General features: G+C 28.1%; 2 protein-coding genes across 3 annotated transcripts in view; one reads left to right on the plus strand and one right to left on the minus strand.

The window, feature by feature from the left end:
• Positions 1 to 7,245, plus strand: part of LOC106681764 (progestin and adipoQ receptor family member 3) — a 102,711-nt gene extending 95,466 nt beyond the window's left edge. For both annotated transcript variants that reach the window (XM_014422257.3, XM_014422259.3), the window contains 5 exons: positions 104 to 260; positions 870 to 1,022; positions 1,737 to 1,925; positions 2,100 to 2,190; positions 3,213 to 7,245. In XM_014422257.3, coding sequence (XP_014277743.1) covers positions 104 to 260; positions 870 to 1,022; positions 1,737 to 1,925; positions 2,100 to 2,190; positions 3,213 to 3,352 — 730 coding nt within the window. In that variant the 3' untranslated portion in view covers positions 3,353 to 7,245. The remainder of the gene's footprint in view (positions 1 to 103; positions 261 to 869; positions 1,023 to 1,736; positions 1,926 to 2,099; positions 2,191 to 3,212) is intronic.
• A 4,446-nt stretch (positions 7,246 to 11,691) lies between these two features.
• Syx18 (syntaxin 18) lies at positions 11,692 to 13,598 on the minus strand. The gene is made up of 2 exons (XM_014422266.3): positions 12,638 to 13,598; positions 11,692 to 11,972 (listed from the first exon to the last, which is right to left on the minus strand). The coding sequence occupies exons 1-2, from the start codon at positions 13,355 to 13,357 to the stop codon at positions 11,721 to 11,723; spliced, it is 972 nt and encodes a 323-aa protein (XP_014277752.1). The 5' UTR covers positions 13,358 to 13,598; the 3' UTR covers positions 11,692 to 11,720.
• Between the last annotated feature and the right edge of the window lie 4 nt (positions 13,599 to 13,602).

Here is a 13,602-nt window from a genome sequence, read left to right on the forward strand (position 1 = left end):
TTTGTGAAAAAACTAAGGGAAAATAAATTAATTTCTTTAAGTATATGTATATATATTTTTTAGTTTTATCAACAAATTTATGAATTTTTTTTTTTATTTCAAGCATGTTCTGGTTGACGAACGAGACTGTAAATATATGGTCTCATATATTTGGCTGGATGTTGTTTCTCGGATTGACATTGTATGATCTCTGCCTACTGAACATCCATGCTTCATTCACGGATAAATTCATTGTTGGACTACTGCTAGCTTGTTTTCAAGTATGTTTGATATTTACATTATTTCTTAATGTTATTTATTTTATTTTTTTGGAAATATTTTCCTATTTCTATTTGTTCATGTTTAACAGTAGATAACTTTGTCACTTTTAACTACAGAGAAATTTTTTTCTTTCTTCTTCTGATGTTTAAAAATGATTAAACTTGATAAATGTTGGCGATTATCATTTATTTTGTTGAAAAACTTTCTAAAATGGGTGTACTGACTATAAATTAAAAAATGACTTGTTCTGGGACCAGGCCTTCTAAACACAAAAACAATGAACATAAATTATTGCTTATTGTTTAGCTATTATTATTTTGGTTAAAATAATTAAATGGATGTTTGAATATTTACTATTCATTGTTCATAATAATAATTTATAACAATTAGGCTTAGTGAACCTGAATGGTTCATCATTTTAGTTAATTTAACTTAAATGATTAACTATTTGAACTAATTATTTTAATCTAAGTTAGTTTAGATTATTATCTAGAATCTAAAGGTTCATATTAATTTACTACTTAATATTATACAATAATTCAATAAACTTTGACGTTAAATGTGTTTGTATTAATAAATAATCTAAACATTATTATGTTTTGTTTCAGATTTGCATGTTGATGTCTGCATTGTATCATATCTTCTCTTGTCGGTCTGAAGAGCACTTCAATTGTTTTCTATCATTTGATCTCTTAGGAATCGCTTTAAGCATGCTTGGTATTTATATGACTGGGGTTTACTATGCTTATTGGTGCCACAAGGTAATGATTAAACAAATGATTTTCTTAATTTTTTTTATTTTTATTTCTTTGACAAATATTTCTTTCTACCTAATTTCCTATGACGTATTTACAAAAAAATAAATATGCATACATGGGAAATCTAGGCTATTGTATGTAGGTAAATGATATTCAGTTAGATTATTGCAGTATTAGTAATTATCAGTTACAAATAGTAGTTTTGGTAATTTCTTGAAAAATTGAGTAATTGTGTTACCTAGTGCTGCTCACATAGTGAGTGGTACAATATTTTTCAAATTTATTTCACACCTCATAGAAATATATTAAAAAATAAGTTGATGGTATAGGCAAAATAAGTTTGCTTTTGATTTAATTTAAACTTGATGGTGTGAACTATTAATTTTCCTCTATCTTTGTTTCCAGGTTCCTTTTTTTAAAAATTAAATTCATGATCTAAATAATTCCAGCAATTATTGAACATCCACTTATTTTCATATGTTTTTTTATGATTAGACTAACTTTTTAATTTTCAAAAAATATTTTGTGAATTTATCAGTGGATTTTTGTTTAACTATACCATGTAATATTTTATTAGGAATTGCCTTGTCTTAATTAGGAAAATTTAAAAAAAAAAACACACATTTCCCACAAATTAAAAATTAGGTAGATAAATGTAATGCACGTAAGCAGTATTGAATTTAATGTTCATAATTTTTTTCATTTGTTTTCTTTTAGGGGTGGCAAACATTTTACCTTAGTACTGTGTTGACTATATTTTTGATAGCAATGTTGTTACAAGTTCCTAAATTCAATGTTGATTCAAATATTAAGTTATTCACATTTGTCGGATGGGCTGCTTATGGAATTGTTCCATCCTGTCATTGGACTATAATGATGGGAGGTCTTGAAAACCCTATTGTATCGGTAAATGCTTTATATTTTTTTATACACATATTTAGTTACAATATGCTCTTAAACTGATTATAAATAAATTAATAACAAATAAATATTAATGTAATTAAATATTTAAAAGGATTAAATTTTGATTACAAAATATGGATTCTGAAATATATATATATATATATTTTTTCTTTACAGCTGCTCCTCCCTAGGGTAGTGATGATGTATATAATTATAGGAATGGCATTTACAATTTATATCACAAAGATTCCGGAAAGGTTCTTTACAGGTATTTATTTTTTAACTAAATTTGTTTTAATTATACTGGTAAAATGTTTTTAATATAAAATTAATAATATGAGTTTTTTCTCCATGCCTCATTTGATTTAGTTCTTCAGTGTATGGGTAGCACCTAAGTCTGTTGGGGGGTTGCCCCATCAGCGGTTTGCAGACATGCCCTTTTTCTCTTTGCCCCATACTAACTTATGGCTTGAAATTAATGGATACTAACCATAAAGCCTAGAAAACAAAATACAAGCATCGGATATAAGCTTCCTTAGAAAGATGATGAGGAAAACCAGAGAGACCTAATCCGTAATAGAATCATTAGGTCAAACCTCTGTCAAATTAGCAGAAAATTCGGTTGAAGAAAACTTTCTAAGATGGTGTAGACATATTTTAAGATTAAGAGTCAATCGCCTTAGAAGAATTTAGGTTGATGGTAGAAGGCCTAAAGAAAGGATCTAACACACCTGTGAAGAAGGTGTATGAGGATATTTTGCTAAGAGAGGTAAGGATTGGAATAGGAGATAAGAGCCGGGTCAGTTTATGAGTAAGAGGATCATGGAACTCGATGCAGGCTATATAGACCCACATTGCATGAGCGGATTGTGATGATGACCACCTTTTTGACTTTGGATTCAGATCAAATTATCGATGTGTAGTTTTCAACAAATCTGTCCATTTTAAATTCATTTGTGCCACAATCACCTCTTAACGGATGTGCTCAGTACTGTTTGTATTTCCCATAGAAAAGTGCTTAATTATTATATACTGAAATTATTACAGCTTTATATAAACATTTTTTCAATTCTGCTCGCTGCACTTGCTTGACAAATGCACAAAAACCCAAGGGTCCTTGATAATCAAATAATATTATTACTAAATTATTACATTATTATGTAATATATAATTATTATATATAATTATATATTACATAATATATAATTATATGTATTACATAATATATAATTATATGTATGTAATTATTATTACATTATTATGTAATTACTACTTGATTTTTTTTTATAGGTAAAGTAGACTACATTGGGTCGTCTCACCAATGGTGGCATTTCTTTGTAGTACTCGCTCTCTACTATTGGCACAACACTGGCATTAAATACATTGAATATCGAATGAACCACGGCTGTGCTTTCGACCTCACAACGTGACCTGAGGAACAGTGGTTATTTGTGTATTTATTCAGGACAATTGTATAATTTATAGAAATTGAATTTTTTACACTCCTCCGGTGTATTGAACACCTGAGCTGGAAGTGTGAGGAAAATCTTTCCGAACCATTTTCCAAAAGTCCAAAAACTCAATAATTTAATTTTTATTTCATTTAAGTAGCCATTCAGTATGTTATATCTTCAGCTTTGTTGATACCCGCAAGAATGGTATTTTTATGAAAAATGGGTGGCTAGAAATCTTATTAGGATTTGTTTATCTATTGTAATTAAGTATATATAGTTTAAAATTTTTAAATTTCTCTTCTATGCATGCAATCATTCATAATATAAAAATAAGACAAAGTATACCATACTTCTGTAATTTTTCTGCTTATGCGATATGAGAAATAATCTGATATTGTAATTTCAAGGAAATACAATAAACCTTGATTAATCAGATATGGATTATTAGAAAGAATGTTATTAGAACAAAAATTGTATTGTGCATAATAAATTCACATTCAAATAAAAAAAAATTATAACTGAGAAAAATTATTAAAGAAAGTAAATTCTATGAAAAATCTATAATTTAAATTGATTTCAACCTCCATTGATATACTATTTGATCCTTTTTTAATTTATATTGGAAATCCCTTTAAAAAATTGTCATTTTTCATTGTTGATATACATATTTAAGTGGTACAGGTTAAAACTAATCTCACTTAAATTTTAAGGGTTAGAAGAATTTTGTTGAAGTAAAAGTTTTAAAAAAATTATGCATTTTTAAACAAATTGTGTAATATCATCAGTTGTATTTTCATAACAAAAACGTTAATAATTACCTACCAAAAAATTAATATAAAATTAAAATTCTTTTGTAATATTCAAGTACATTAGAAATGAATTTTTATATTATCTTTTTTTTAAATTACATTTTCTGAAAAAATTTAATATATTTTGATTGATGGAAGTTCAAAACAAATTTATTATACTGGTGAATACTTACTGTGATTTCCAAATGAACAGATGAATGTGAATTTAAGTACAAGTATGTCAAAAACTATTCTTAATTTTTAAAATTTTATTGTAGTAATTTAAATTTTCTTTTACTTTCTGTTTATTCATTTTTTGTTTAGAATGTTTCTTAGTTAATGAAAATATCATAATACAAATTATTTTTTAAATTTAAAATGGTTGATCAATAGTTTATAATTGTGGTTTTCCTGCTAAATTAAATTTTTGAAGAATAGAACACAATAGTCATATTAATTTTCTGTGGTACTTGATTTAAAATTATCTAAAATTAAAATTTGAATATATATTCATAAAATGTTTGCTTTCGCTCTATCAACTCAAAAAGCAAATTATTTTGGTTATTAAGTAGGAAGATAATAATCAACCTGCCCAAGTTGTGGTAGTCTTCAAATTTAGAATATTTAAAAGTTAATAAATGAAGATTTTGCTCTAAAAAGGTTATAACTGAGATTTCAGGTTTGATAAAAAATATGTCTTACTTTTAACCCAATTAACATATTTTCAGTTTTTGTACATAAAAAGCTTTGTTAAGGATTAAAGGACTGATTTATTGCTAGCAAGAGTCAGATTAGGTCATAAAGAAAATTAAAGATCGTTTTATTAAATTTTGTACTCGTACCTTTTTAGAGGGAAACCTTCAAATGTTAAAATCATAAAAGAACAGTTAAAAAACAAATAATCTGTCACACTTTGCACTTCATCTTTCATAGAAAATTTTTCTACTTAATAAAAAACATATATTCATTGATGCAAGTATCAGAACATTTAAATGTAATTTGAATACGTCTGCACAAATACTATTTGTTTGTTGTTACTTAGAGTTCTATAATGTTGCTTAAGGATTAGAAAATAAATCAGAATACTTTAGTGGTAACTTGTTGAATATATAAAAATAATTTATTAGAAATGAATGTTATTTGGCATAGCATACTATTTTTTATAAACAATATTTTAAATAGATTTATCTACTTCTGAAATTAATGATATTTCAAAGTTAATTCCTTTGTTTTGTTTAGAATTTAGAGCATTATTTACATTTATGATTTTATAGATTTCTTGATTATGTTTGTATTAACACATCATATGCAAGTCTGGTAAATTTATTGAGCATATCTATATATGTTTTTTTATTAAAACTATTTTACTGATACAATTACAAATTTGTAAGGATTTTTTTAAACTTTAATAACTTATTTTAACGTTATTTTGTCATAAAGCATATAGCAAAATAACATTACAAAATGTTAAAGCATTAATTGGGCTATTTGTTAAAAATAAAAAAAAGGACTGTACGACAATTTTTAATTTTGTTTTTGTAGGAAAAAAATGTTTTTAGTAAAAATTGTTAAAAATCTTTTTGTATATAACTATTATATTATTTGTTAGGAAAAGGACTTTTGATTATACATATCACTTTCTCTAGATTGAAACAAAATTTCTTTCTGCAAACTGATAATGCACAAATAAAATCAATTCATTCTAATCTCATGAATTCAATATAAATGTATGAGTATAAATCTATTTTATTTAGTAGTGTGACTGCAGAATCTGAATTCTACAACAAAAAAAAAAGTAAACAAGTAACTATAAAACAAATAGGTACCTGTCTAGCCTATACTGTGTTAATACAAACTCAATACACTTTTATCACGTTTTAATGTCTTCCATTTTTATATTATTGTTTCTGATAAATAAAAAAAATTTCTTTTTATTCTGAGCATGGTAGAAGACAATTGAGGTGAAGGCTGAAAAAATAATTATTCAAATTTAATTATTTTTCCAGTATCAGCGCATTTTAAAATTGTTAGCTTTATTGTTAAGCTTTTCATAACAACTAAGAATGAAGAGATTTTGCCTTAAAATGAGAATGTTAACTGTTTTACTTTAAATGCATGCTTAAATAATTTGTTATTATAAGTATGTTTTGTGCCTGTATGCCTCCTAAAACATTTTCGAATAGGATAAAAATTAATTTTTGAAATAATTTTTTTATTTTTATAACTTCATGTGTATATTATCCTGATTAGTTCAATGAATTTTAAATAAATTTAGTTGACATGAAAGAGCACGATACTCATCATACTTGGTTTCTCACACAAGTAATCTTCAACAGCTGTTGTTAATATAGGACTGAATCTTATTTTCTCTATTTACAAACTACTATATCTTTGATAATCCACTCGCTACTTTCTTTATATGTATTGGCACAATACTCAGAATTATTCATAAATTATAGACTATTAATGTTAACTTAAGATTCGTTTTAGTTTTACAAAGTTTTCTCTTACCAACATTTTCATTGATTATTTTTGGATACGGAACATTTATGGAATTGATTTTAAGGTATGTACTGAGAAAAAGTAAACTACAAAAATACGTTTTATGGTTCAATTAAAACATGTTTAAATCTATAGCTTAATGCTTTGAATTATATAATTAAATTTTGTCGGAATAATAGAAAAATGTACTGTGCTTGTATACAAAAACTTGAGAGTTGTTTTTCTTGCTTTCGTCTCAATTGTGACAGTTAACTTATGTAATTTTTAGATGTATCCCTATTTCAATTCTAGGTGATTTGGGAAACAAAGCTGCCTTTGTGATAATAGTAGTAGTTTATATTATTTTTTTCAATAAAATGTTTCGTTGAAAACAACAAAGAAAACTATTTTTAAATATAAATCCATGTCGATGTTACTCCATCAACAGGCATTTTTTATTACCTATGTATTTATTATTATTAATTTTTAGATATTTCAGTTTATGTGACGTATAAAGCACTAAGCTGTTAAAAATGTAAAGGCCTCATAGAGGATGGAGCTGTGATAAAATAGGTTTTCTTGAATAAACTGTTGAAGTTATGAATCTTGTTTTAATTTTTCTTCCTCTTTCCCTTGATATAACCTTAGTTTATAACCTTATTCATAAATTATTAAGTGTGTACAAAGTATTTTTTTTTTTACCCATTTTCTTTAGATTAATAATAGGGGTGTTCATGATGCGTTAAATATAAAAAGTTTTAACATGCTAAATATTGTAAATATAGGATTGTGATGAGTTTAATCTAAAGTTCATGTTATATGTTAAATGCTGAGCTCTTAGTGAAATTTCTAGGCAACTTATTTTGTAGACTTGTAATCTTTACGAGATAATAAAATCTCCAACAGCTTCGTCATATCATCTTCCCTACACCTTGTTCCTTGTTAGCTCTCCTATTTTTTTTCATTGCTTTATTAGTTTTAAAAACGTCCAAAACAAAAACAACATGAACTACGATTAACTAACCAATCAAAACTACAACAGACAAAATGGTGTGGAGCTCAGCTAGTCAGTTGCGTGACATCATTCACCATTTAGCATAAGTATTAATCGATTCTAACCATGTTAAATGTTATATTGTTTTTACAAGAAATATTTATATTTCTCTATTTAACACAACTTTTACCATTTAACACGTTTAACTAAAGATCATGGATACCCCTAATATTTATTTTGTCTAAATAAATTGTGTAAATCATTTTTTATTGAATACACCTCATAATAACCAATTGGAAACTGATTTCATTATGTTAAGTTCACCGGAAATCAAGTTTGAAAAAATTTCTTTTAATTAGGTAATTTAAGTAATATTGGTATTATAAAGTAGTAATTTATTTATTTTAACTTCAGGATAATGAAGATGAAAAAATAATAAGATATGATTACAAAACATATAAATTTGTAGAGTAAAACATTTTGCTGCATGAAATTGAAAAGTCAGTTCATATGGACTACAACATGATGGAAACAATAAATGCAGCCTCCAAATTTTAGACACATGTGAAAAACATTCATAATTTTCTTCATGCATTACAAGATATCTATAGGATTGAAAGAAAATGAAAACGTAATTCTGAGTTAAGGATTAACTACATAAGGATGAGCATTGCCAGCTTATGTTTTAGAATTAATTAATTACCTATATTACAAAGGACTTACTTACATTTATCAAGAAATTAGACTGGACAAACAATTCTTTCATTAAATTATTTTTCTATTATATTTATGGTTTTATTATTTGAAATAAACTTTGCATTTTATTTTATTCTGGTTTATAGTTTAACAGTAACTGTTTTACACTCATAAAAAATATTATCATAATCAAACTTTAATAACTTAACTTGTAATAATTCTGAAACTGTGTTATGTATTTGTCCATATAGTGTAGTGCTTGTAGCATAACAGATAAAGATAAACTGGCAAAGAATGCAATTATGAAAGATTCATTGAAACTGGTATTTCTTCAATGCTGTAAGTGCAAAATTAAACCAAAAAGACACTACTGATTTAACCTCACATTGCCTTTGTCGCTTAAGCTGTTATACCTCATAAGTAAAAAAAAAATTTTAATACTTTAAAAAATCATCTACCATTCTAGAGACATCTTATGTCAACCATCGCTAATAGAATAGGAGGTATATAACATCAAGTCCTGAAAAATATTAAGAATGCTAAATAAAAACAGAAAGGTATATCCTACAGGTTACCAACCTTTCCTAACCGGAGTGGGAGGGTCAAGTTTTCATTCCGTGGGGCCACCACAAAGTAAAAATCAATCCCCCTCAGATCGGATAAGAACTGGCACGGCTGCAGTAAGAGGTAAGAGTAAAATCAGGTTGTCAAATAAATCAGCTAGTCTATTTTTGAGTCCTGATTTTACAATTTTTAACTAAATATGACTAAAAAATATTCATTTATTCCTGCCCAAAAGCAGTGGTAGCTACAAGCAAAACCAGTGTGCTAATCTTACCTTAACAGTATGGTTAAGAACATTTTTCATATTTTCGACTTGTTCAATTCTAACGAATGTTTTGCCACTGCAAATGGCAATAAGTGTTTCCAACTGAGTCCTTAAAGAAGAGGCTTCTAGCTTAGCATGTGGAAAGGACCTTTTGAATGTTTTCTTAGTCGAGATTTTTCTAATCTAGAAGAAATTTAAAAATTTCATTTATTGAAATGAAAAATTCCTTGATGAGTTTAGAGCTCTCTCAACTGTATTATAACCTCATTGAAAATGAAATTTTTCTGTCTGGTTTAATCTATTTCTGAATCAACAACAAGTTTATCACAAAATGTTATCGTAGTTTCAATTATGTCATTCAATTCCATATTATTAAAAATTACCAAAAGCCCATTTATGATGCCTTCGATAAGGGTTATGCCTTCAACAATACTGAAAAAAGGTTTATCCAACATGTCAGCATTTTTATTTTATTAGCAACCATCTTCATGAAATAACGAACCACAATGAAGTCAAAAGTGTAGTTCTTCTTAAACAGTCCGAATGAATCTGTTCTGGTTGTGGAGTCTAATGTTTTGTCCGGCGAAATTTCTAGGATGAGATCCACAGTTGCTTCAAGAGATTTTTGAACGGCTCTTATGGCTGAAGCAATAGCATTTCAATTAGTCACAGAAAGATGTTTCTTTAGTTACAGCCCTGTCAATTTCTATTGTTTTTTAAATGTTTGAATTTTTTTTAACAAGATGAAAAAAAAAAACATGTATTTGTTAAATTTTAAAAAAGAGTTGTAAAATTTGTTTACATGCGAGACATCAGATGCCGTATTTGGTCCCTGATCTTGGTAAAATGCATGGGGCACCAGGTAATTGAGGAACTATTTTTGTTTTTGCTCCCATGAACCATCCATCAATTAGCATAATCATATAGTTTAAAACCATTTTTGTTGTATATATTCCTACTTCATTCAGCTCTGCCACACTTTTATCACAACATTCAACAGTATCTACTTCAACATTTCTCCTGAGACTCCATCATCAATGACAGTTCTCACCACAACACAGTGTGTCTTTGTATGGAACTTATAGTGAAGTATCAGCCATTATAGAAAGCAGGATGGCTCAGTAAGGCGCTGTGTTGCCAACTCCAAGAACCCATCTGTGGCAGATAATTATTTATTCTGTTACTGTAGCTGTGAGTCAACTCTGTGGGTTCGGGGAGCCCTCCAGCCTAATGAAATGGGTACCCTTAGTTGGTGAAAAATCTAGCTGTTGAGCGTAATCATGAACAAATCATTTATAATATCATCATTATTCAAGAAACAGTACTTCCTTACTGAGTACTGAACCACTGACAAATCATGGAGTGTAGTGGTACACATTATAATATTTATTTTTCATCAGCCATTATAGAGAGAAAAGTTTCAGCATCCATCAATGCCTTACTTCAGTTGCAACTAAGTACATTTTGAGAAGTTAGACTTCATTAAGTAACCTTATATGGTCTTAGGTTCCATCAATTAGGCTAGCTCTTAAGATGAAGTTAAAAATCTGACAATAGGTACCTTCCTGAAAAGAAATATATTATCTAAATGATAATTCTTGGTTATCAAGAGCTTTGCCAATTTCATAATATATAAATGCAATATTCACAATATGAAGTACATTTTCAGAACTTCAATTTCCTTGAGGAGAAGATGGTTGGGGGTGCGGTCAATGAAACACAAATAAGTATGACTAACTTATTTTAATGTGCCGACGTTTCGGCTAGAGTTTCTAGCCTTCTTCAGGGCTGCTCGCTGAAAAGTTGAGCAGCAGCGAGCAGCCCTGAAGAAGGCTAGAAACTCTAGCCGAAACGTCGGCACATTAAAATAAGTTAGTCATACTTATTTGTGTTTCATTGACCGCACCCCCAACCATCTTCTCATTTATCATCCACGGTCAACTATCTCTCATAATTATCAATTTCCTTAGTTCTTGGGTTTTCAAACTAGTAAGAACTTTTCACTTACCTGTTGCTGCTCATGACAGCACTTATTTTCTTTTCTGTTCAAATTCGTAATTTATCACCGTAAAAGGTATGATTGGTATTAATATTAAATTATAGTAACTCTTTGAGGAAATGTTTTATCACAGTTTTCGCAGTTCAAAGTAGGTTTCAAAATTTCAAATTTCCCAATATTTTGGGCTTTCCAAATTACAAGGTGACACCCCTTCCCTTATCCTGCCTTGCCAATATCCCTACTAGAAGAGGTTAATAAGAAAGACAGGCAGAGATCTAAAAATTTGTCAGTTAAATCACTTGTGATTCAATAGATTTTTTAAGAAATCCTTTCATCTTAAGACAATCTAGAATAAAAACTGTAAAAGAAAAAGTTATATAATTAAATTCAGTATCAACATTTATCGAGCAATGTTACTTCTTTAATATTTAAGAAAATGAGAACAGTTGTATAAAAATATTATTTTCAAGAATGTACAAAAGTAATTAAGAAGAAGTAAAGTAGAAGGAAATGGAATCAAATAAAACATTATTTAGAAAAATATACATATATATTCTTTAATCATTATACCAATCTAAAAATAACAAAGAAAACGACATGACTAGCAGAAAAAAAAGTAAATATATCCGTAGACTAGCATTACTTTGAATAGCTTGTCGTATTTGAACGTTAGCATCTTTCAAATTTTCTGTTGTGCCAACAAGAGTTGTAGAAATCCTTTCAATTTCGTCACTCTGCTCCATTACTTTCTCCGTGAAAACTTCTTGAAGTTCTGCAATTTTAATTACTTTACTCTGAATGTCCTTCACCTGAAAAAATAATAGCATTAAGTAAGCCAAATATGAAACGTAAATAAAGGTAATATCTTAAATGTTAAGCTACATGTCTTTTTAGTAGGGAGAACTCAGACTGATTAAAATATTTAATTAGCTACTTCAATGAACCTATTAGCATATCCCACAATTCCTAGCACTCATTGTTTGTATCTAGTTTAAATACCTGAATAGAGGGTTGAAATAACAGCCAACATTAAATAATAAACAGCTACTGTTTCACGCTGAATGACTCCTCACCTACCATTATCTATATTTAAGACCACTGTCAACTAGCTCTTAATTACCTCCTTTTTATCTTACCTTTAAATCAATAGACTAAATGAAACTATAATAATACAATCCAAGACATAATTGGAGAATCCCAAAACATTCATGTTATAATTTGATTTAACATTTAGAGTAGTGAAAAATTAACGGCAGCAGCTACACCTCTATTGGACAGTACTATATCAATGATATTAAACAATAATTAAAAAACATGTTTATGCTGTTAGTGGAAGAACTCATCATGATATTTGCAGAAAATAGAATTCTAACTGAATCAATTATAACAGACACAATTTATGAGCATAAAGAATACTATAGATCAAATTATGACAATAAATAATAAAAAAATTGGATAAAATATAAATATTGACCTCATCATTTAAACTATTTAATTCATTGTAGAGTTGTTCATTCTCCATTTCAAACATCTGCAGTTCTTCCCCTGACAGAGTGTTTTCTTCTGTCGCATTCACAGCAGCAAACGTTGAATAATGGAGGCGTTCTGAATCTATAACTTTCTTATCCTCTATTTCAATTTGTGATTTACTTTTATCACGCTCTTTGGTTTCAGCTAAGCTGTTATTTTCCTTAAAATCTAAATTGCCTTGAGTTAGTTTGGACATTTTTTGCAATTCTACAGTCAATTTTACTCTTATTGCCTTTTGTTCTGTATATATTTTACAAACAGCCTTTAAATATGCTTCGATTAAGTCAAGGATGGCTCTTCGGTTTTCAATTGCTTGATTCTCTTCATCAAAATTATAAGTCTCTTTCTTGTAAGAAGAAATCAACTGAGTACAGGTTTTTATAATGTGTTGAGCTTGATTATCTACTTTGTCTCTGTCAAATTCAGTCATATCATCATTGTTAATTAAGTTGACAGGAGACAGATTCATATATGACTTGCGCTTATCCAAAAGGAAATCTCTAAGCTTACTTATTTGTTCAACAAGGTCTTTGAATTTTGTAATGCAAGGACATTTTTCTTTTGATTTATGAAATAAATCTGTATCACTAACGCTACCTCCTAATGCCTTTACTTGTTTTCTTTTCTCCTTCACTGTGGATCTAAACAAGGGAGTAATATCCATCTCTTTAATTTTTAAAGATGTCGAATCAATATTAAGATTGTTCTGAAAAGTGTATTAGTAAAAATAGTTGCATCATCGATTCGAATAACAATTGTAAATAAATATTAACATTCAAAAGAACGAAATCAATTTAAAGATATACTTTGTAAATACACAACACTTTGACAGCACACGAAACACGTCGACAATGGGGAGGTTATATTTGTTAAAACGGACACCGTTATCAATCTTGACATTTAAAGATA

This window comes from Halyomorpha halys, unplaced genomic scaffold (assembly GCF_000696795.3).
Source record: "Halyomorpha halys isolate HHAL.00 unplaced genomic scaffold, Hhal_1.1 Scaffold363.1, whole genome shotgun sequence".
In the NCBI taxonomy this organism is placed as follows: Eukaryota; Metazoa; Arthropoda; class Insecta; order Hemiptera; family Pentatomidae; genus Halyomorpha; species Halyomorpha halys.